General features: G+C 39.6%; 2 protein-coding genes across 3 annotated transcripts; one reads left to right on the forward strand and one right to left on the reverse strand.

Moving 5' to 3' along the window:
- The first annotated feature begins 279 nt into the window (after nt 1–279).
- On the forward strand, nt 280–15,471 carry rcc2 (regulator of chromosome condensation 2). Its single transcript, XM_071896200.2, has 13 exons — nt 280–330; nt 1,528–1,742; nt 1,881–1,974; nt 4,860–5,003; nt 5,578–5,709; nt 5,964–6,052; nt 7,181–7,295; nt 8,676–8,842; nt 9,249–9,429; nt 9,847–9,952; nt 12,759–12,831; nt 13,414–13,491; nt 14,326–15,471. Exons 2-13 carry the CDS (start codon nt 1,542–1,544, stop codon nt 14,428–14,430), a joined length of 1,485 nt encoding a protein of 494 aa, XP_071752301.1. The 5' UTR covers nt 280–330; nt 1,528–1,541; the 3' UTR covers nt 14,431–15,471.
- Nucleotides 15,472–16,466: 995 nt separating this feature from the next.
- On the reverse strand, nt 16,467–23,139 carry LOC139909205 (large ribosomal subunit protein eL22). 2 transcript variants are annotated; one of them, XM_071896195.2, is made up of 4 exons: nt 23,089–23,139; nt 22,096–22,206; nt 21,855–21,979; nt 16,467–16,661 (listed from the first exon to the last, which is right to left on the reverse strand). In XM_071896195.2, exons 1-4 carry the CDS (start codon nt 23,098–23,100, stop codon nt 16,517–16,519), a joined length of 393 nt encoding a protein of 130 aa, XP_071752296.1. In that variant the 5' UTR covers nt 23,101–23,139; the 3' UTR covers nt 16,467–16,516. The 2 variants fall into 2 exon arrangements, with proteins under 2 accessions (XP_071752296.1, XP_071752297.1); XM_071896196.2 differs by having other exon boundaries at nt 22,096–22,203; nt 23,089–23,126.
- Nucleotides 23,140–23,792: the final 653 nt, after the last annotated feature.

Raw genomic sequence — 23,792 nt, forward strand, 5'->3', positions numbered from 1 at the left:
CGCCGTTGTGTCTTTTTTTGTAGTTTCAGCGGCAAGCAAGTGAGATATTAAATTAAACATAAAATAGAACGTGAACACAGTGTTCATTCCACCCCGACAGTTCTTAAATGCAGGTATTAAAGAAAACAATGTTTTTCTTAAACTGCAGATAATTCCTCGTATGTGTTGAAGTGTGGTTTTAAGATCAGTTTAGTTGTAGTGTTAATGTGTTTGGTTTCCTGTATGAATAGTAAATGAGAACCACGTGGTGTGAAAGCAGACTGCAGCTTCTTTTGTTCAAATCAATCAAACCAGAGACGGACAGAGAGCTGCTGAATCAGGAAATCGCCGGTACGTAATTGATTCTTAGCTTTATGGAATTAAAAGAAACATTATTCGAAGCCACAGAGGCCGCGCGTGATCTAAACTTAAAATGTGTCTAGTTGAGAAAAGATTTGAAAAGTTTTATGTGGTAGCAGCGTTTCATCCAGTGTTCATGTCTTTGTTTAGAGTGCCAGTTAGCTTAGACTAGCAAGGTAACGTTAGCTTATTGAACCCCAACAGTAAGTTATTTTGGTTATCTTACATAAATCTGGTTGAGTTTCGGGTTTAGGGAAATTACTGTTATTTTTGTATAACATCCAGACTTTGCATTGCTCGTCTTTGGCAGCAGCTATAACTTGAACTGTTTGGTGTTAGCCGGTCAGCTCGGCTGCTAGCTAGCCATTATGTGAACAAAGAGCGACAGTGGTTAGCTACTTAACCCAACGTTAGCCCAATGAATACCAGCTAGCTACTGGACGGTACTGGAGTAAATTTACTGGTTTGCTACTTGTCGGCTTTTCTGTCGCTAGTTTACACTCCACTTGCTGGTTGTTAGATGGCTAATGAAGAACGTAAATCGAGAAAATATACCAATTTTCAATTCTATATGGCCGGCACGGGCTAATTTAGTCTTCCATTGTATAGTAAACTTTATTTGTGCAGCACCTTTCTAAGCACACAATCACAAGTGTTTCAGTATTTGTGTGTGTGTGTGTGTGTGTTCATCTCATGGCAGTAAAGTTTCAGCATAAACCTGAATGGCTCTTTTGCTCAAGGTTGAAAAGTTAATTAAATGAAAAGGTGTGGTGTTACAGTAATGCGCCATATATTTGCACAACCTGTGTGTAGCCTAAATGCTGTAAGATCTATTGTTTTTCATCGTATTCAAACATTCTTTCTTTGGTAGAGTGCCCATATATTTCATTTACATTTTTCATTTGTTTTTGTCTTTGTCTCAGTATGTTCTGCTGCTATTTTGCACACATTAATGTTGTACTCCATAGTTATTTCATTCATACACTTCTATTCAACATGTTTTGAAATTAACAGTTAACCCAATTTCCCCTCAGGATTGTGAAAATTGTGTCCTATCTTAAATTACATTCAATCACATAGGAATACCACATGATTCTGTTAGTCTGACTTTGGCACTAGTTTTACAATTACTTCCCCCTACAGTCCTCCTCCATGAACTATAAACCACTGCCTCTTTCCACCTAACAGCTTCTGAGTGAAAGATGCCTCGTAAGAAGGTGACAGAGGTTTCAGGGAATGGCGGGGTGAACAAGAAGAGGGCCAGTGGCAAAAGAAAAGAGAGAGACTTCAGCAGTGACGATGAGTTTGACTATGAGCAGGAGAACAACAAAAAGCCTGGCAAGCCTGCCGTCAAGTCCGGTCTCCAGCCTGTCACCGTCGCAGACGATGTTAAGGAGAAAATAGTGAGTTTTAAGCACTTTATATTATATACTTTTTTTTTAACATTGAAGAACTGGCCTCTACTACGCCAAGATTTAGGTTGATGAACTTAAAATGTAGGCTAAAGCTTGGTACTTAACTTTATGCTGTCATTTCTACAGAAACTTGAGTACCCAAAGGTCAAGGGTCAATTGCTCATCTTTGGAGCAACCAACTGGGATTTAATTGGAAGAAAGGAGGTGCCCAAACAACAAGGTATGACACTTTGGAATTGCACTTTTTGGGTCTGGTCAAGGGTTGGACTAATAGCTGGGGCTGGTTGTGGCCTTTTCTTAAAAATGGGATCTGGTCCAGTGTCATCCACCTCCTAACAAGATGCAAAAATTGATGCTAAAGCAACATTTTGATCAGCTGCCACACAAGTATGCATGAATATGTTCTGTGATTCAGTGAAGAGTTTTAGTGTCCCATGATCTACATGCTGTTTCAGAGGCTTTTCCACCCTGACGAGAATAACTTCTGGGGGAAGCGCTAAGCACATTTTGTTTTGAGAACTTTTAATCCTGACCATGAAAATGGTCAATTTAAAAGATACTGAATGTCTGCACAAAATATCGGCAGCTTCAGTCCACAAATACTGCTATCAGCATGAGCCCACATCAGTCCAACCGCAATCTAGTCCATGCTATTTTGTGACGCAGTGTAGTCAAAAAGTTATTGTTTTTGATGTGAATTCTGTGTTCTATTACATACCTGCTCCATTTGCTGAACTGTGCCTCACATAGCCTAGCGTGTAGATGATATCTTGTATGTTGTATTGAGTTTGCAGTAGGACGGAATCAAAGGATTGATTAGTAAAAGGCTGTCTGCAGTAGGGAATATTGATGGATCTGTCATCCAGCGTGGGACTCTGCTATAAACCCCAAAACAAAGCCTGTCTTAATTGAATTGCCTTTTGCAATTGTATGCTACTCACAAAGATGTGACTGAACAGTGGGATGATTGTACTTTGTGGGTTGAATGGGTTAATTATATATTTTTTGTTTTTGTCTCTCCATTAATCAAGATTAAAAAAACAGGCAGTCCTTGACAACATACCTGGATAAACAAATGTCAAAAAGTAGTGATGATCCTAACTAGAAAATAACTCTTAAATCCGCCTACTCTCCACTTTGGAACTCTTTATATGATACAAAATTTTGTGTGTCTCACCTTGCAAACCTTGTCTTCATGTCTTCAGTGATAGAGGCCATCTCCATCAAATATGCGTTGAAGGAAAACAAATGAAGATTTTGATTGATCAATTTGTGATTGGAACTTTCAGTATTATGTCAGAACATTAAGATCTTACCAATTTCTTCAAAGTCTGAATATATCATGATTATTTTACAGAAAACAGGGCATCCTGCAAGTTTCTGAACTTTAACTCTGGTGGCCAAAGGCAGTATTACATTCAAGTAGACAAAACTGAGTAAAACTGATCATTTTAACAGGAAGGAGTTTCATAAGGGGAATGTCCATTTCTACACATTAGATATACACAAATATCCATGAAATGGTAAAGGTCTGAGGCTGACAAAAGTATGCCCACATGTGATTTTCTACTGTTGAAGATGAACCACAACAATAAGTTTATGACAATTTGTTTTGATAAATGGCTTGTTTTTAAGTTATCCATAAGTTATATTGGTCGCCCCAGTAATCCTGCAAAAACAATGAGAGTTTTGTCCTGTTTCTTTGATACACCACTGAAAATAATGCTTCAATAAAAGGTGGAGGTTTTAGACCATAATTGATAATTAATTTCTCAATAACTACTTGGAATTTAAAGCCCCAGCTCCATTTTTGTTCCTATACAGTACTAGGTAGTTAAGGAATATGTACATGGTAAATTAAGTGATTCTGTGGTACAGGTCCAACAGCCTGATCCATGTCCCATTGTTTATGCTTTGTCAGAAGTGCTACTGAGCACCGCCTGAAACAAACTTCTGAAAGCCCTGAACCTTCATGATTTTGCAGAACATTACGATATGTAGGAGGTGCTTAAGGTACTTGCAGGCTGTCCCATCAAAGAAGCATAGCTCCACACACAACTTCAGCAGCTGTATCTCTCCCCCTGCAGCTCCACTCGCCTCAGTGTTTGAACCCCAAAACATTTGGTAACAAATGCAAGGGGTCTTCAGGTCCTGAAAACCTGAAAAGTGGCATGAATTTGATTTACTTAAATTCAAGGCCTTCACTTGTAGAGGTCTTTAAAATGTTACCCTGGTTTTCTAGTGTGAAATCACTGTACTACATGGAGAATAAAAATACTGAAGGTGAGTGGACTGCCCAGAATACATAGATGACACATTGACTGTATTTGGGTACACACGCATATCTCTTTGTTTGAGATACATAGGCCGTATATGTGTTTAACCCACTGAGACGCCCTTGGCACTCTGTGGTCTGTGGCTGCGGTGAAGCCCCTAATTCAGTAATGTCTTTTCATATGTATGCACGCTTTCTCCTGCTCCCTGCTGTGGTTCCATTGATGCCTGGGACATGGTATGGATTGCCCCGGCCCAGCATTGCCTTGCTACACTGGTATACGCTGCTAAGTCTGCATTGTTTAGACTCGGTGGGGGTTGGGTGCATTGGTAGGAGCAGGTGCATAGACAAAGACCATTTCTACACGGGTGAGATACTGAGATACTGCGCCTGAAAGTCACACAGGAACGACGACACATTCAAATGATATTGTTTGACATATTATTGTACATTACTCACTTAAATGCATGAAGGTTTAGTCAGGTAATTTCAACACGCTGTAGTAGGGGTGGGTGACATTGCCAGTATCACGATCCACAATATGGATCATGTTTTCCAGGTGGTGTTCATCTACTGGTTTTTCTGGTAATGTCGTTTGAAAAATGTTAAGTACAATAAAGCCATAAAAGTTCAAAATGTTGCATTAGCATCAATTCAAGTTAAGGGCTTCCCACAATCCACCAGTGTAGTACTGATCAATTCTATAATGTTGATCAAGGGTGTCAGATGAGTGCTGATCAATGGTGTCTGTGTCCAAGGGATACCAGACAGGTATTGATGGATGGTGTGTGTATCAGACGGATATTGATGGGTGATGTGTTTGTTCCCAGCGGCATACCGTAACCTGGGCCAGAATCTGTGGGGCCCTCACCGCTACGGCTGTCTGAACAACGTCCAGGTCAGCTGTGTGGTTTCTGGTCCTTGTGCCGCCCACAGCCTCCTCATTACCACCGAGGGCAAGCTGTGGAGCTGGGGTAAGTAGCATGGTGTATAAACGCCACACAGGAAAGACAGTAGAATTTCAAGTGGATTGATGTCAGCTGAACTGTTTGTGGAAATTTTAGAAAATTGATAGGTTAGTAACTTGGCCATTTTTGGACCAATCCCATAGCTTTTCACAAGTGAGATTTTAATATGTCCACTAAAGAAGAGTACATCATGTACTTTTAATATTGTGAACTTTTTTTAGTTCTTTCATGTGCTCAGTTTCATGTGCTCATCACTCTCCTTGGTGAAAAAGACAGTTAAAATGTTAATCGCAATTATTTGTGAGACAATAATCGTCATTACAAAATTTCACAGTTCAAGGCTAGAAGGGGACAAACTAGGTCTCATGCAGCACTGATGGGTGAAATTTATCTGGGTAAGCCCCAACACATTAGATTGAATATAAGGCAGTATTTTACCAAGAAAAGTTGCATTATGTAGCTTCAAACTTAGTTACTCATTTAGATTTGTACACAAGTTGCTGTCAGATGAGTGTAGCCATGTTTGAATCCAGAGGGGAAGGAGCTGTCCGTGTTGAGCTGTTGCTTCTGGGATCCTCAGGTCGTAATGAAAAGGGTCAGCTGGGTCATGGCGATACCAAACGTCTAGAGGCTCCCAAGCTCATCGAAGCCCTTGCAGATCATGTGATCGTCGCTGCAGCCTGCGGGCGCAACCACACCCTGGCACTCACAGGTGGGAATCAGTTTGATCGTCTTGACTACCAGAGGGAGTTTCTCAAAAGTTATTTGTCAAATTCCCATGACACTGGCGGTGATAATATTTTGTTTAACTTAACATTATCATGTCCTTTTGTTAAACAATACAGTGAGATTTGGAATTACAATTCTCATTGCACTGGATCTTTTGATATATTGGTAACATCAGTGCACAGCTTGTGAAGGCCAGTACATGCTGATGTGTTTGGTGACGTGCTGGTGTTTCCCCAGAGGGTGGCACTGCATACTCATTTGGAGAGAACAAGCTGGGCCAGCTTGGCCAGGGCAACCAGACTGATGCCGTCCTCAGCCCAGCACCGGTAAGCCACCACTGCCATTTCTAACACACAAACTGGGGAAAAGCCTGTACTCTCTCATAGGGATACATAGCAGAATATCTTCCACATTTTTGCTGCTTGTTTTAGCTCTGCTCTATTATAGTGGTCAGTAGAATAGGGTTCAAGAATCTCTCAAAATTACATGGATATTGAAGTACAAAAGATGTAATATAATGGTGGCTGAAATATGGGCATTTTTACAGTACACACAATCAGTGGATGAAGCACTTGAGTTTGAGAAGTGTCTGGCAGACACATCTCATATCCCAGGAATAATAATATAAGATTGGTCAAGTAAGAAATCCAGTGGGGCCAGCATAAGTCTTTTAAGGTTACAGTAGCACAGCAGGTAAATATATTCTTACAAGTTTGTCTGTTGCTGGAGAAGGATTTTTATTTATTGAATGCATTCAATCAAAAGGAAGTGTATACTTAAAATACTTAATACTTAAAATTTAAAAAGTTATATTGTAAGTCATATCTACATTGCAGTGTCTATCTGTTAAAAAATAGTTTATATTGTCCATATAACTGCTTTTCACACTAGACATTTTTGAGCTATCATTTAAAATGGCTTTTATTGCCTTCTTGATGATCAAGTCTCTCTCACAATTTGATTGGTTTTATTGTCATGACCAGTATACTTGTGTTGCCAAAGCACTCATGAATGCTCATACATGTTCACACAATATGTACAGATATACTTGTACAGAACAACATTAATCAGAAAAGACAATCACACACAAAAACAAAACATTTCAGGGATTACAGATACTTTTTTTTTTTTCCAGCAATATTCTGTTTGAACGGTCTATATTAATTTGTTACTGTTAGTCCAGAAATTGTGATTTAGATATACAAAGTTCCACATCTAATACACTTTTCATCTCTTCTTAATCTGTTAGTGCTTGGAACCACTTGATTCTGTCTCTGATAGGGAGATATTTAGCATTTCATCTTCAGTCTCTCTCTCTTTCCGTTAATGTTAGGTGATGTGTGGGTGGGAGGTTGTTAAGTTTTTAAGATGATTTTAGTTTTTAAGATGATTTTATTTACCGTCTGTTTCGCTGTGAGATGTTTCATTAAAGAACATTTCTCTCGCCCCCACAGATTTCATATAATGGCCAGCCGCTGGTGAAGGTGGCTTGTGGTGCCGAGTTCAGCATGGTGGTGGACTGCAAAGGAAATCTGTACTCATTTGGCTGCCCAGAGTATGGACAGCTAGGTATGCTCAGAACAAACAAGCAAATCCACAGCCTTTAATTTTTCAGCTTTGTTGAAAGTGTTTAGGGAACTTTGCTGTTAATGAACAGTAGGGGGGAAAAGTGTTAGTACCAGTGTTGACAGCAGATGCCAGCTAATGTTGGAGGTTGGTGGTTCATTAATTCTTATAGCGGTGTGCATGCAAATAAGTGAAAATGTTCTAGTAAAACAAAAGCTCAACCTAAAAACTTAAAATAAGGGTTAAAAATAGCTCCTCAACACTGTAGCCTAGCAACCACATTTCATTTCTATCTTTTTAAGTATGATCTGTTTATGGATTATGATTAGGGTTGGGTATCATTAGGATTTTACCGATTCCGGTGCCATTTTCGATTCTCCTTGTCGATCTGATTCTTTATCGATTCCCTTATAGATTCCTACTGTATACATTTTTAGGGTTAAAGGAATAGTTCACCCAAAAATTAAAATTAGGTCATTATCTACTCACCCCCATGCCAGTAGAAAATCGGGTAAAGTTTGTTAGTCCATACAACAGTCCAGGAGATCCCCAGAAGTACATTGCAGCGTTCTCCAAAACAACTGAAGTTGCAGGAGGCCTGTCTTCAGTCGTCAAAAAATAACGGAAAATAACCATAAAATGGCTCCATGCAGCTCTTCCAGGATAATCAAAGTCTCCTGAAGCCAACAGATCCCAAAATGACTTGAAAAGACCGACATTTACACCATTATTTAGCTGAAATTGCCATTGATTGCGCTTGAACGACCCAATAAAGTGGTAAATGCACTCTACCCGTAATTGCAATATTTCCGACAGCACTTGAAGGTAGCATCTGCTTGCTACCGTAGTGACGGCTGCTGCGGTGCAAAAGAAGTGCGGCCAATCTAGGAGATACTGACGTGAATATTAGACTTTTAGACCTATCTTTTGGCTTCCAAAAATGTTATTTTTGGGTGAACTATTAAAATGAACTATTAAATGATATTTTAATATCACCGAATACATAAAATTCTGCTTTAATATTGGTGCATTAACCAAGCCCCCTGGACTTTTCTGTTCATAGTGACTTGGTGTTAACGTAATCTTATATGCCCATTTCATAAGTGCAGTATGGCGCCCCCTATTGGTTGACTTTTTTCCCACTCTGAAATTGTCTGTGACTGACAGTATATCACACCTAAAGGTTTATTACATTTGTAAGGATTGGAGTACAGCGAACCTCCTTTTGTGTTATGATGGGATAAGTATTAAATACCAACTCGTGAATATACCCAAAACTTAGATTAGATTGACTAATTAGTAAAAATCTGTATTTTATCTTTGAAAAATTGTATGATATGGACCCAGGACTCTAAGCTAGCCCTCTCATCTGTTTCAATGCAGGACACAACTCTGATGGGAAGTTCATTGCTCGTGCCCAGCGCATTGAGTTTGACTGTGAGCTCATCCCTCGCCGGGTTGCCATCTTCATTGAGAAGTCCAAGGATGGTCAGGTTACGCCAGTGCCCAATGTGGTGGTCCGAGATGTGGCCTGCGGGGGCAACCACACGGTGAGGAAATGGACTAATTTTTTTGTTCTACTTTTAGAAAGCTTAATGAAAACACTGGGAAGAGGTAAAAGAATATCCTAAAAGTCAAAAATAGGGTTCGACCAATATAGCTATTTGATATTCAGTATCCTCAAATTTGGCCATTCTTATGCCAAAAAATTAAAATAAATTTCAAGTATTCCGTGTTTTGAATTTTATTCTTATCAGGGTGGAAAAGCCTCTGAAATGCCAGGCCTGGCACCAAAGATCAGCCAATAGCAGATAGTAATTTCAGTAGATTGCTTTTTACCGTTAAATGTCAGGCTTTACGCAGATTTGCGTTTGGGGTTTAGTTACTTTTTAAACTCAGTGTGAAAAGTAATTTGTGTGTGTGATGAAATACCTATAAAGGTGTATTTGTTTCTAGCTGGTGCTGGACTCCCAGAAGCGAGTGTTCAGCTGGGGTTTCGGTGGTTATGGGCGTTTGGGACATACCGAGCAGAAGGATGAGATGGTTCCCCGACTGGTAAAGCTGTTCGACTTCCCTGGACGCGGTGCCGCCCAGATTTATACTGGTTACCAGTGCTCCTTTGCAGTCAGCGAGATGGGTAAGAGGGGAGCACGACATGGCACACATTTGTGTCTGTAGAATTTCTTTCACCATGTAATGAGAGGTTCATTTTTAATTGTCTCATTGATGTGATGATGCAGTGGAAGTGTATGGGCTTCAGATTGATGATCCTAATATGTTTGATAAAATGGCATGTCCATGGTGTGTGTGTGTAAACACCATGGTCATCGTAAGCGTTGGGTTGAAGGCTCTTCATTCTCAATACCAGAAGACCTTATGTAGTTGATTAGCTGTGTGAGTACTCAATTAGTCAACAGTTGACATTAACTATGTATTGCTTCCTAAACCTGTCCATACTAAGATATTATCCATACAATAAATGAACTAATTGGTGTGGCAACCGCTGTTATGTATTTTGTAAGTTGTCGATTTCTCATCAGCCTTGTATTTGCAGGAGGGCTGTTTTTCTGGGGGGTAACAAACACTTCCCGGGAGTCAACCATGTACCCTAAAGCTGTGCAGGATTTATGTGGTTGGAAGGTTCGAAGCCTGGCATGTGGGTGAGTGCTACAGATTTTTGTTGGTCTTCTTATCTTCCGTCTGTGGCTTGGCAAGTTTATTTGCTTATTTACAGGGTTCCTACGCAGTATGGAAAAGTATGGAATTTGATTTTAGTAATTTCCAGGTCTGGATAAGTATGGAAAAAAGAAAAGAGAGTATGGAAAAATATTTGTGTTTCCAGACTATTGCCCCTATTCTGTTTTCTAAAATATAAAATTCAGAATTTCTAAAAATAAATTGATCATACAAGCAGAATGTTTTTCATGGCGTTTGCAGCAGGCAGCCAGCACAGCCAAAATGTTTACCCCTGTGTGAGAGAGCGCGGGCCAGAGCGAGCTTGATGTCGTTGAAAGCAAGGCAAGAAGTATGGCGTGCGGCTGAACGCACACTCCTACGCAGAGCTGCCTGTACGTCACAGCCTGCAAAACAGCTCTGCCCCAAGTACCTTACAACTGTACTAAATCCGGACATCCGCGACCAAATTAGTTTGAAAGAAAATGCGGCAATATATTTGAATTGCATATATATATATATATATATATATATATATATATATATATATATATACATACATACATACATACATACATACATACATACATACATACATACATACATATAGCATCACAAATAACCAAATATTAAGCTTGTCTGAACATTTATGAGTTATGCAGTGATGTAGTCATCAGAAAAGTAAACGGACGGATTGAATAAAATGCTGTGCATTGAACTTATGAGCTACAGTACCTAGCTACAATCTTCTGGCAATTATTTGGCAACATAATAGCAGACATAGTCAGAATGTAACAGTGTTTCCCACACATAGACTTTACTTGGCCCGCCCAGGTATATTAACAGCCGCCAAAGTATATTTGGCGACCCATTTTAGCATTTTTTATTTTTATTTTTTTATCCATCCGAGAGAACGATGCCATCCGTGATCGATTAACTAGTGGACAATCTCCCCTCGCTCTAAGTTACCCCTCCAGGTTTTCCCACACATAGAAAACTTTGTGGCAGGCCGCCACAATATCAGCACTGACCGCCACAAATTATTTTTTTTCACCATTTAATCGTAGAACTGCGTGTAGCGCTTTGATTCGCTCAGCCACTAATTGCTCCACGCGATCTCTCTCTCTCTCTCTCTGTTGCTGCCCCTCTCTCTCTCTCTCTCTGTTGCTCGGTCTCTCACCGGACCCGTCTGTTCGCCTCCCACTGCCCATGCGTGAGGGATGTTTTTTTCCATGCCAAGAAGACGGCCGACTGAATTCCTGAAAAGAAGAACTAACAGTTAACGTTACTCGGAATACAGCTGAGTTTCCGAGATTAGCACGCTGTATAGCCTAGCTGCTAGTCAGTATCCACCGAGTGGACTGATAGAGTTAAAAAGTTAATATTAACGTTGACTCTGAATATTTGCTCCCTCAATCCAGATTAATATCGAAAAATATTTTCAAAGAAGGAAAAGCACTCGTCCTGAGGAGGAGCAGGACAGTCTGGACCAGAGGAGCTGCTGAGCAGTAAAACAGAGTAGATAATAATGTGAAAGGCTGTAATGTAACGATGTAAAGATACAGGTGAGACTGACAGCACAGAGAGATGTAGCAGGGCAGAGGGGCAGAAAGCAGATTTCTCTGTAAAAGAGTCTCATCTATTCTTCACCTTGTAGACAAAAGCAACAACAAACAGAAGAGTATAGCACTGTTTATATTTTTTAGTTCTGTTATCTTTGACACAAAGTACTTTAGATATCTACAGGTTAGTTATTTGTTTGACAAATGGAACTATTTAAAGAGGCCTACATTAGATAATTTTTCAGCCTTCCAGGTAATGGGATCCTTTATTGATATTAGCCCCCCCCCAACCCACCTACCACCACAAATACATTCAAATTCTGTGGGAAACACTGTGTAACATACATGTTAACAGTTGGATTTTAAAACCATTTATTTACATAATTAACATCTAGCTATTTGTACTCAGATGTCAAATATGGTCTGAAAAATCTACCGAGAAGTCTGGAAATTTGAGTGTGGAAAAGTATGGAATTTTGAAATGGAAAATGTGTAGGAACCCTGTATTTAGTGTGGAGGACATTTTATTGTCTTTCCACCCTCAACCTGATGTTCAATGCATTCCTGGAGTAAATTTGTGAAGTGTTGTAATTTACCTTTTTCCCACGGCGCAGCCGATGGCATCAGGAGACAAGTCAGTCATACAGGTCAGGTCAGTCAGTCATACACCTGTCGCTTTGCTAGATGGCCTCTAGAGGGCGTCGAGGGAGCGTCTAGAGGGTGTTGGCCTCTCATCTATGGGCTAAAAGCCACATTCAGTCCCACACAGAGATGGTTATTCTAAAGTGCTGGCTAACACTGGTATCAATAAGTACTGTTTTGTAGAATAAGTAGACGAGGCAGGTTAATTACAGCACTTGTCACAAAATAACTACTGGAATGCATTGAACTTCACAGATCGATAAGTGTAAGAGTATCCAAGGCTGGATTTTTCCATGAAGTTCTTAATTTTTACATTGTGAAGCACACACCTGGCCACAAAATGTTATTAATCATTATATATTGCTGTAATGCACTGTCAGGTGAATGGTTAAACCATCATGCTATATTTTAGAGCTGCCGTATGTTATCTTTGCTTTTATCATGCAACTTAACAGTATGCCAAACGTAATTCCTCAACAAGTGCCAAATTGTGAAAATGTCATTACAAGTATTTTGTTTGAATTGAAGTTAGTGGACAATTAAAGTGCATTAGTTTTTAATTTCCTTCAATTTGTTACTCTTTCAATAGGAAGAGCAGTATTGTTATTGCGGCAGATGAGAGTACGATCAGCTGGGGACCCTCGCCTACATTTGGAGAGCTGGTAAGACCTGAGGCTGAAATGAGGCCTCAACTAGGGTTAGAGCCATATATGGGGCCGATATGATATTGTCCTTTTTAAAAAAGATCTGGTCCAGTCAGTGTTGTCCTCCTCTGATATGACGGATATGATGCAGTGTGATCGATTGCACATTTATTGTAGAACTGATTATCCATGCCTTTAACCTGAATTGACTGTAATGTGACATTTTGATCAGATTCCACCACCAAATATTACCATCCTGGGTTTCAATGCAGAGTGTGTGTGCCATGGTCTAAATGCTGTTTCAGAGGCTTTTCCACTCTGACAAGAATAACATTCTGGGGGAAACACTGAATACTTGTAATTTCAAATTTAAAGATATTGAATGTTGATACAAATGGCGGCTATTGGCGACTTAAATCCAAAAATATGTCATCCTTCAAAAACTCATCAGTTGAACCCTCCACTTAAAGTATCTCACATAATGTCCTGTTGTATGAAAAATATGACATTAACTGACATTATCCTTATCAATTGTAATGCAGTCATTATGATATTTTATGTTGTGATACAGTCAGGAGCTCAGTAGTTGCTTTGTTACAGGGTTATGGAGACAACAAGCCCAAATCCTCCACCACTGCCCAGGAGGTCAAGACCTTGGACGGGATCTACGCTGAACAGGTAAAATTTGCCACAAATGAAAAAAAACTTTTCAATAAAATACATTTTTGGCATTACAGTCGAGCTCTTTCAGTTTCAGAGAAAATCATTTAAATATTTCTTTCTTGAGACAGACTAGTCTAGCCTGGTAAGACCATCCTGATCACGTGACCTCACATTCTGTTTCACTCCACGGATCAGTCTGGACTTCTAGCCACCCACATTGATTTCAGTGGGCGGGAGTACTTGCCTTGACAGACAAACTCCTTCAGCCAATCAGCGAATCCAAATTCAAATCCAGTCGGAAGAACGACGAAAACGTCTTTTCCGCCGAGAAACTCCGCTAGTGCATACTCTTGTTCTTGTTTAATTGTTGTTATTGAGTCTATTTCTGCAATAACTGCACTTATGGCTGTGTTTACTCTACTAACGTTAACGTTACCGCTCGTTGCTTCGGGAGACGCCATTACTGTTTTGCCAGCGGCGGCCTGTATTTCACGTCATCAACTACGACGCAGTCCCTGATTGGCCCAGTTACATTGTAATTTCAGGAAATCGATGTGGGCGGCTAGAAGTCCAGACTGATCCGTGGAGCGAAACAGAATGTGAGGTCACGTGATCAGGATGGTCTTACCAGGCTAAGACTAGTCGACTAATCCTTCGGACTACTTTGCTTTCAATATTATGTCAAAACACGTCATGGAGGACACAAATGATGTGCAATACATCCTATTTATTCATTATTTTAATAAAAGTAGCATTAAAAAGTAGCATGTTGCAGTTTTAAGCAGCAAGAATAGAGTATTCATTTTGAAAATGGAACAGAGTAATTTATTGAAGTGTGTGTGTTTGCAGGTGGTGATGGGTTACTCTCACTCTCTGGTCATCGCCAGACAGGACAGCCAACAGGAGCAGGAGAAACTGAAAAAGCTGCCAGAGTACAACCCCCGAACACTTTAATCGGTCCGCAAAACCCAACAACCTCTCACCTTTTTTTCCACCTTTTTCACTTCAGCAGAGGCCAGCGGTGCTCCTCAGGAAGCATCTGCATCTGTTAAGTCACTGTTGGTCATGACGGTGTGCTAGTGGGATGGTTGAGTTAAGGGGGGGGAGGATGCACACATCTCTACTACCAGCAAACTGGCTCAACAACAATTTGGACATTTTAAATCAGAAAAAAGAATGTGCCGCAGTAAGGGACTGGACAGGACTGTTCCTCTGGACCAACGGTGTCTGTCCGGGTCTCACAAAGGACGGTCAAGACATCTTCACCTCCCACTGCTACAAAGAACCAGCAACAAATTCCTCAAAGCACTTCACACTCTCCAGAGTTGTGCTTCCCAACCCCTCTGCGTTTTGTAGTTCATTCAATTCTCCTGTTTATTTTTCTTTTCTTTTTTTTATTGCAGTTATTTCAGCTGATCTAGTTGTCTCCCACACATTTCTGGGTGCTACATCAGGACCCTCAATCTTTTTCCAATGAGGGATTTTCAAAGACCAACACTCCATATCTGTGCCTTTTTCAAAAGTGTACTTTCAGGATATGGATTTACCAATAGTTTTTTATGTTCCAGACGACCAGTTGTCTGACTTTGTTCATATGGCAGTGTTACCAGGTATGTTTGCTGCTGCCACGAAAATACAATCAGGTTTTGGGACGTGATGTTCTGACTTTGTGCACTCCACTCATAATGTTACATTCCTTTTGTTTTCCTCTTAAGTGTTTGCATCAAGGATGCACACCTCAGTCCTTCCAAGGCCATAGGTCTTCTTATCTTTGTCTAATTTGAGTACTGTTGGCTATTCCAATGCTTAAAGCGGTTTCAGGACCATTTAATGCACTGTCTGTGGAAATGGTTCAACATTGACCAAGGTGTGCTAGAAAAGCAGGCATGTCCAATTTTTTTCCTACCTGTACTGCATTAATTTGTTATGCTGGTGTATGTCTCTGGGTTAAAATGTTTTTTCATTGAAATGGTAATTAAAGATTCATGTAAACTGGTTTGTTTTGTTCCTCAATTCTCCATTTGTCAGACTTTGTGCAGGACTAGTGTGCCAGTCATTATACTGTAAAAATATCCAAATAAGTCATTTATTGTATTTATTCTTGTTTATCTTAAGATAATTTTCTTAAAGAAAAAAATGCCAATAGGGTGAGACAATTACACTTGTTTTCAATGTAAATCAACTTAGTGACATATTATTGACACTGGTAGAAAGCAGATGAAACTGCATTAAAGTGAAATGGCCTCAATTTTAAGATGCAGTACTAGGCTAAAAGACTTGAAAGTGGAGTGCGTCTATTCTCATTTTTCTTGAATTAATATCTTAATTGCTAACAGTTAATTAGTTCAGTCTTAAAGAGGTAAAAATGTTTGTTTCCAGATTCCAGAGATGCTAGGTGGACTAGAAAACAGGTAGAAAATGTGTTTTCCATAAAGGCAGCAGATGAACATTAAGATGAACATTTCTCTCTGGGTTTCCCTCAAAAGTTGAGGCAGATGGCAGCCGGGATGCAGTGGAGGGTAAACCCACCTAGTCTCAGGTTAGCCACCTTTATAGGCTGAAAACACGTAGTACAGATCATAGACTCAAATTGCTGTAAATTATAAAATGGGGGTATTTTAAGGATAAAACTTTTTTCTTGAAAATACTGACTCTTGTTTATATTGGTGTTTTGCATGATTACCAAGGGGAGATTTGCCCTCCATTTTGTTAAAGCTACATCACTGGTTTTGAGGGAGGTCTGACAGGTCCAGTGGCAGATTTAAAGCAGCACGACAGAATCAACAAATATTCCTTTAGGCCCTACATTAATACAATACTAAAATGTTTAAGGGGATTTTAAAACGGCACTATGACATCAAGGTAGTCCGCTAACCCAAGCTGTGTTACATTATTTATTTAGCCAGTGTCTAGGCAAACTGGCCTACAAGACCCATTTGTCGTGATACCCCAATAGGTTACCGATTCATTGCAAGGACCACGACAAAAAGTTGTACTCTAAACAATTTATTGAATGTACAAAATCAGGCAGATTTTCAGTTTAATCCTCATCCTCTTCCTCCTCTTCGTCCTGGTTGATCTGGAAGTATCGGAGTTCGTAGCTCTCCTTAGTGTTGGCCACAACGCGCAGCCAGTCACGAAGATTGTTCTTCTTCAGATACTTCTTGGTCAGATACTTCAGGTATCTGCAAACAAGACAGAAGTGGTTTTCAGATTCACTTGGCTATATCATATAAAACCTCCTTGGGCTATATGCCTTTCAGTAATAAGTGGGACACTAGCGACAAGATCACTCTCTGCCAATTCTGAATATTTTTGAAACATTCGCACTTGATGCAACAACATTTTAGCAGCTTACAATCAAAATCCCAAGACTGTTGGTAAATGTTCAAGTAACCAGCAGTTTTAAGGGTTTTCATTTTATTTTCTTCGATCGGTCAAATCAAATTTTTTGCATCCTTAGCACAGTTGAGGGTCCAGTCACTACTGATATTCAGGCTTTTTCCTTGGCGCTAAATATCTAACTTCAAACAGGCAAGTTACTAACCGATATGAATGACCCTGGACACAAACAAATATTACTTGGGTCTACTCAACAAATGTATAAACATTGTAGACTTGGCTTTCAAAACAAGTGGTGACTAGAAATCCCCAGCTGACCATTCAGAAAATCTAGAGGTAAAAACCATGTTCCAAATCTGGTGTACAAAAACACAAATAAAAATCTATCTACACCTTCCAGAACTCAGTTAATAATCTGAGTTCGTATGCATTTCCTGTTGCCTTGCTCACTCAGTTTCAAGTTTTTTGACTAAGGTACAGATGATTTAGTTAAAATTAAGTCCTAGCCTGTGTGGCCTATCAACACTATTGGATATACATATTTGGTGAAGACTGACCAGAGGTCACAGAATCATATAAACCTTATTTTAGCTTCTCTACAAAGTTAGCCCATTACAATGGAGTTGATGATTTTACTGATTACACCAGACAGAAGGCAAAAAATTATTTTGAGGCAGCGCAAATGCATGCAACGTCAATGGAAGGAAGTGAACGGCACAAGATGGACATAACTTCATTCTAATACTACATTTTATTTGTATAATGCTATTCTAAATACTCAAAGACGCTTTACATAATAAACAAGATGCACAGGAAAACACATGAATGTCAATAGATGAATAAGACAGAATAAAACATTTAAAATATTAATTATGGCAAATAGCACAATCGAGAGAGGCGAAGGACATGATCATTTAAATCAAAAGACCAAGGGGCCAAATTAAAAGCAGTTTTTAAAAGGTTTTAAGGGATTTTCTGAATGGAGAGTGAGGAAGAATCTCTAATGTTATGTCTACGCAGCATGAACTGAGGTGAGTGTGTTAAGAGATTCGGCTGATGTAGTAAAGTGAAAGCCAATCATCTTCAAACAGGACTCTAGTCAGGCACCCGTAAACCCCCCCTCCACCTAGTATTTACAGCAGGAAAAATGTCCATTGGGTGTTTGTGACCGATGACATCTGACCAAAAAGTTTATAAAATCCCAAAGAAGACACTGGTGGTGCTGCTGCCTAGCCTGGAGTAAATGATAGAGTGTTGCTGTACTGGTTTGAACACCACCATTGCTGCTTTTTTTCCTTTATTGGAACCCACTCAATAAGCCCCAACATATGCTGCTGTCCTATGCCAATATTTATTATTGGCATCACTTGATATCATCAAGTTTTGCCATTACAGTATCTCAGTAGTACTGAAGTGTACCATATTTAATCTGCAATTCAATTTTATCTACTGCATATAGAAATGACAAGCAACTCTATTGACTACCAAACCAAGCAATAATGACTGCTGTATCTAAAGAGTCAATTTGTTCTGGTATACTTTACATCAGACGACAAACGTGGCTCAACTGGTGAGCGCTGGATTTATTTGGGGAACGGGAACTGATGGAAGCGAGCTCACCTTGCCCCTCCTAGGCATTTGGAGTCTTTATTCTTTCTCAGATTTGTGCCATGTTGATGAATGTCAAAGTCAGACCAGCAGGTATTAAAAACAAGTACATGATTCGGGATAAACTGCAACCTATTTGGCTCTATGAAACGAATACAAAAGCCTAATGAAAGCATAACAAGCTATCACTGATCTCAATGGGATAAATAGATACAGATTAAACTAAAAACAGCCAATCAGAAAAGGGGGAGGGGCTTAAACACATCACCAAGAATACTCACTCCCGGGTCCAACCAAGCAGCCAAAACCACGGATGAATTTTGAAGGCAATAAGGAAGTGGCTGAAAGCTGCAATTCCTCTACCGTCCACTAGAGGCCGGCTCCAAAAAGACTCCAAATCCCTCCCAACTCCATGCAAGTCAATGGGACCACAGCTCAAATTCTCACTCAAAATATAAAGTCAATACATTTTTTTCAACGAGGTCTCTAATTTCACTTTGTGTCCATATGGCGATTTTCAAAATAATTGTGTCAGTAACGGGATATAACGGTTATAAAATGGGGCTGTTTTCCTAGTGATTGACAGGCTTTGCTCTGGCTGCTGTGATCAATAGATATAGATGATCAAAATAAAGCCAATCCGTAAAGAGGGAGGGGCTTAAATGACATCATAAATTGATAAGAAACTCTCTCCCAAGTCTGACAAATCATCAGTCATGTCAATGTGACTTTGGGATCATAGATGATCAAATACAGCACAATTTTTCTGACTGAAAAAACTGCTAATTGGGAAAGAAGGAGGGACTTAAATGACATCACTAATTGATAGGAAACTCCCAAGTCCAATGAGCTATCACTCAACTTCAGGATCAATAGATATAGACAGTCCAAAAGCAGCCAATTAGGAAAGGGGAAGGGCTTCAATTACATTAATTGATAGGGTATTCTCTGTCACTCATGTAAATGCGACTTTGGGATCAACAGATACACATTTCAATGCAACTTCAGGATCAATATAGCCAATCAGGAAAGGGGGAGTGGCTTAAATGACACCACCATGTCAAGCCATCAAACAATCACTCATGTCAATGCAAATTCGGGATCAATAGATATAGATGATGAAAACCAGCACAAATGTTTTCAGGGAGGTTTCAGGGAGGCATCTAACCAACATTCCCAACAAAACATGAGACCAAGTTCTTTAGTAAAGCAACTGAAACAATACAGACAAGGGTTAAGTTGTAAGAACTACTATCTCAGAAATGCTAACAGTGATAGAAACCGCAGCTGATGGGTATCTGCAGGTTTCAGAAAGTCAAATGTAGTATCTTTTTTTTTCTACCTGGGATTGAATTTAAGACCAATTTAAAAACTAAAACTAAACTGACAAAACCAGCATGTGTCTGACTGAACGTAGCTAATTAAATTGTGAAGCTATAAATAGGCAGAATGAGAAAAAAGGACACCAGTAAATTCATTAAGGGACATGAAGGCCAAATGTGTTCTGAGGAATCTGCTGCCTGAGGAAGAGCGCCAAGCTTGAAACGCATTGCAAATGAGTAGCTGCCCCACCAAGCCTAATTGTGTTATTTTTTTGCAGAAGTGCTTGTATATTTTTTCAGCACTATTTGTAGCAAATAAACAATCTGTTTTTGTGCATTATACGGTTTCCCACCTTTTCTATTTCTTGATGTAAGAGTGAACATGCAGCAGAAAGAAACCTGCCATTGCATGGTTAAAAAATAAGACCTCTGGTGACTGGATTTAAGAGATTTAATACTTTAAGGCCTTAAATTTAGAGCATTTACCAAAAAAAGACTTTTTAAAGATATGCCATTGTGAACTCCAATCCGATACGGTTTAAACATCAATATGGTTTGCAGAAAAACTGTTTGCACATATGTGGTGCAAACAGTCCTTCACCTGGTTGAAAGTTGCTGGATAATAGTCAGTCCTTAAAACATTTAATGGTATTGATTAATTAAAACAGGAACAATCAGCAGTTTAAAAGCTGGGAAGTGAACGCCGCCATGATTGTTGTTGCTCTGAGACGTTTCCAGATTACGTCAATCTGCTTTGCTACTGTGATTGGTCAAAGATTTTGATAACTGAGAACTAACACCAACCATTCGGTTGGGGCGTCAGTGAATCAAGCGTGGACAGGCTTGGTCCAGACCCTTATGAATCGCCATGCAAATTCAAAAAGTTCTAAAGACTGCGATTCATGGGGGCTGGACACCAGGCAGCTGTTCAGTAAGGGTGGGAATCTCACCATTCGATTCATGATTTGATTTAAAACAGATTCTCAATTCAACACGATTATGGACACTATTCGACTGACACACTGATTCTAGATTACCATTTTGAATTATTTGCCCACTTGACTATAGTAGACATTTGAATACATTCCAGAGAAAAACAATATACATTACATGTGATCAAAAAACTGAACCTTGAGTATGTTTGTGTTCAAAATTTCACTACACTACTTCATTCAAGAGCTTTACATGCCTCCAGGTTGCCAGGAACGTGCTCTCCAGGGCAAACACAATCTCCAACAGTTGAACCCAAAATGAGATTAAGACACATCCTTTCAGCACAATAAACACTCACACTGTAAGGGGACCTGCCCGTTTCCAATGTCTGACTATCCACTGTCTGAAACTTGCATATATTGCATATTACATAGTTATTTGAACTCGCATGAGCTAGTTGGCAAGTAGACCGCATGTACTCTCTGATGCTGCGTTCAAGTCATATGGGATTTTCTGTAAAGACAAACTGCTGATTGTTCACGTGTTCAAAATCGTTCACGTCAACCTCCGAGTGCGAATTAAAAGCAGTGCATGTGGGAATTTTTGTGGCCACCTGGCATCATAAATTGTGGAAGCGTGTCAACACAAGCTGTAAACATAGCAAAGAATCCACTGATGTCGGCAGTCCAAGGTCTACAAAATAATAAGTATCAGCTACATTCACACTAATACAATCAGTGGGAGTGTTTTCTTGTTGAAAAGACAAGTTTTTTAATAGTTTTTTGAGTTCTACTGTTGCAGATTGTGTTTGCAGCCCTGTATGTGTGTGTATGTATTGGAGAGTAGTGCTCCCTACAAACTGGAGGTATGTAAAGCTCTTCAGTGAAGCGATTACATTTTGAACACATGCTGCAAAAAACTACGAAAATAAGGCCCAGGTTGAAAATAACCAGAATTATCTTTTAAGAGCATTTGTGTGTTGAACTAACCAAAAACATACACATTTTTTTAAGTGTTTGTATGGATGTCCAGATGAACACTTCCTGTGATTAAGGACTATGCACTAGGAAAATCTGTCATCTTGTTGAGCCGTGCTCTCTGCCTACTCCCATCTTAGTCTGACCTGTTCCTACTTTTCACATGGCAGGTAATAAAGTGTAATTGTTTTCTTACCTTTTGGAGAAGGGCACCTCAGAGGATACTGTTATCTTGCTCTTACTCCTCTCGATGGAGACCACACCACCACCCAGGTTGCCGGCTTTCCCGTTCACCTTAATGCGCTCCTGAAGAAACTGCTCCTGGAACCATTAACAGAACACTTGTAAAAACACCACTGACAGCCACTTATCAACTGTTCTAATGTCCCAACGCTCATCATCAATGGCTGAGAACAGCGTGTGTGTAATGGACTTACAAAGTTCGCGGCATCCATAATGCCATCTTCAACAGGATGGGTGCAGTCCAGTGTGAATTTCAGGACCTGCTTCTTCCTCTTGCCACCTTTGCCGGTGTTCTGCTTCTTCTGCTAAACAGAGTGCGACAAAAATATTTACTGGACTGGCTAGTGAAGCTGGCAAGACCCGATAGGTAATGCTCACTCACATGGAGGACGTCACGCCAAACGCCATATAAAATTTGGGCTTTCTAAAATGTAAAGCTGCCTTGCCTTTCGACGAACATGCACACCTCGTAGAACATGACATAACACCTTTTACCAACCGTTAGAATCCGCTCTTCGATTCGGAATGCATCAAATAACCTATCTTAGCTCTTATTTTAATTTTTAGAACCGTTTCACACTGCTCGCTACCGCCGTCCACGGTGCATTTTGATGGAAGACTGTGAGAAAGACATGCGACTCATTTGGTCCATTAAATGTATGCCGAAATTACGAGAACTATTCGTTAAAGGTCCTAAGTCTTCTTCAATGAGGTGCGTTTGTTTTCCAATAAGCAAGGCAAAATTAAATGATCAGATTTCCGAATGGAGTTTAACCTGACATTCACACTACACGAGAGAACGGCTGGCATCAGTTACGGCTAGGTAACGACTAACGACTAGCCCCGTTAGGATTGGCACAGCAAGCATACTGTATGATCTAATATGATATCGACTGCTGCTGACATCATCTGTGTCAATTTAGAAGTTGAACAAATCATGCTGCCATGCAACATGGGATGGCTAGGTAAGTTAACAACGTGGTGAGCTACCTAGCTAGCCAAGATATTTAGCAGCAGGCCCCACAAAAACTCAACTAACTAAATGCTCACAGAGTTTCAAAGCACGACACCAAAACCTGCATACATTTATTTACGAATTTCTACATAAAATTCCGATGGGTTTCTGATGTTTTTACGTCGGAATAACAACAGTTTTGGTGGGTTTACTAATACGCTATTTTACTTACAACAGGCGCCATGGCGGAGAAGCTAGCAGAAAGGAAGAGCGAACAGTGCGCATGCGTGACATTTGGCTGTACAAATCAAACGCCGATTAATTGATTGAATCCGTGTATCGGTGATTGATTTCCAACTGATAATAGGATTGTTTTCCCAATAAGGTACTGTTCAGTGAATGTACAAATGTATAACATTACAACTTACAAAGTAATATTATTATTACATAGTTTAAGGAAAGACTTAATTAATTTTAGTACAAAACAAGTGAGAATTAGGTTTAGTGTGATCTACTATGGACTTGTGAATATGAAATTTGCCCAATAGACACAAAACCTTGATTGTATTATCAGTGAGCAAAGTACTAAGAGACAATAGGCTACTGCTAAATAGAAATTGGTCCAATTTATGTTCATTAATAAATTATAATTTATAAAAATAGACAATATTGATTGAAAATTCCAAATCTTTCCACTCAAAACTAATACTTAGACATCCTGTCCACCATATATGCAAAAGACTGCTATTACATACCTCTTTAGTGGAAGAAAATAAAAAAAAAACATATGATGTATGATGGACAGAAAACAAAGTATCACAAGAAAAAGTTGCAGAAAGGTTGCTGACCCATATAAAGCATCTTGACAGGAAGTTTCTGTCTGAACAGTCAGACCACTTCTCTTATTCCTTTTTTGGCAGCATTAGGCCATTTTGG

This window comes from Centroberyx gerrardi, chromosome 14 (genome assembly GCF_048128805.1).
Source record: "Centroberyx gerrardi isolate f3 chromosome 14, fCenGer3.hap1.cur.20231027, whole genome shotgun sequence".
NCBI classification, from domain to species: Eukaryota; Metazoa; Chordata; class Actinopteri; order Beryciformes; family Berycidae; genus Centroberyx; species Centroberyx gerrardi.

What these genes read in the sequence shown, in the direction of transcription:
- rcc2 (XM_071896200.2), top strand. Translation starts at nt 1,542, where the DNA reads ATGCCTCGTAAGAAGGTGACAGAGGTTTCAGGGAATGGCGGGGTGAAC. An exon ending in CTTTGCAGTCAGCGAGATGG is followed by an intron (nt 9,430 to 9,846) that starts GTAAGAGGGGAG and finishes TTGTATTTGCAG; the next exon opens with GAGGGCTGTTTTTCTGGGGG. An exon ending in ACGGGATCTACGCTGAACAG is followed by an intron (nt 13,492 to 14,325) that starts GTAAAATTTGCC and finishes GTGTGTTTGCAG; the next exon opens with GTGGTGATGGGTTACTCTCA.
- LOC139909205 (XM_071896195.2), bottom strand. An exon ending in TTATGGATGCCGCGAACTTT is followed by an intron (nt 21,980 to 22,095) that starts GTAAGTCCATTA and finishes TAATGGTTCCAG; the next exon opens with GAGCAGTTTCTTCAGGAGCG. An exon ending in GAGGTGCCCTTCTCCAAAAG is followed by an intron (nt 16,662 to 21,854) that starts GTAAGAAAACAA and finishes TCTTGTTTGCAG; the next exon opens with ATACCTGAAGTATCTGACCA.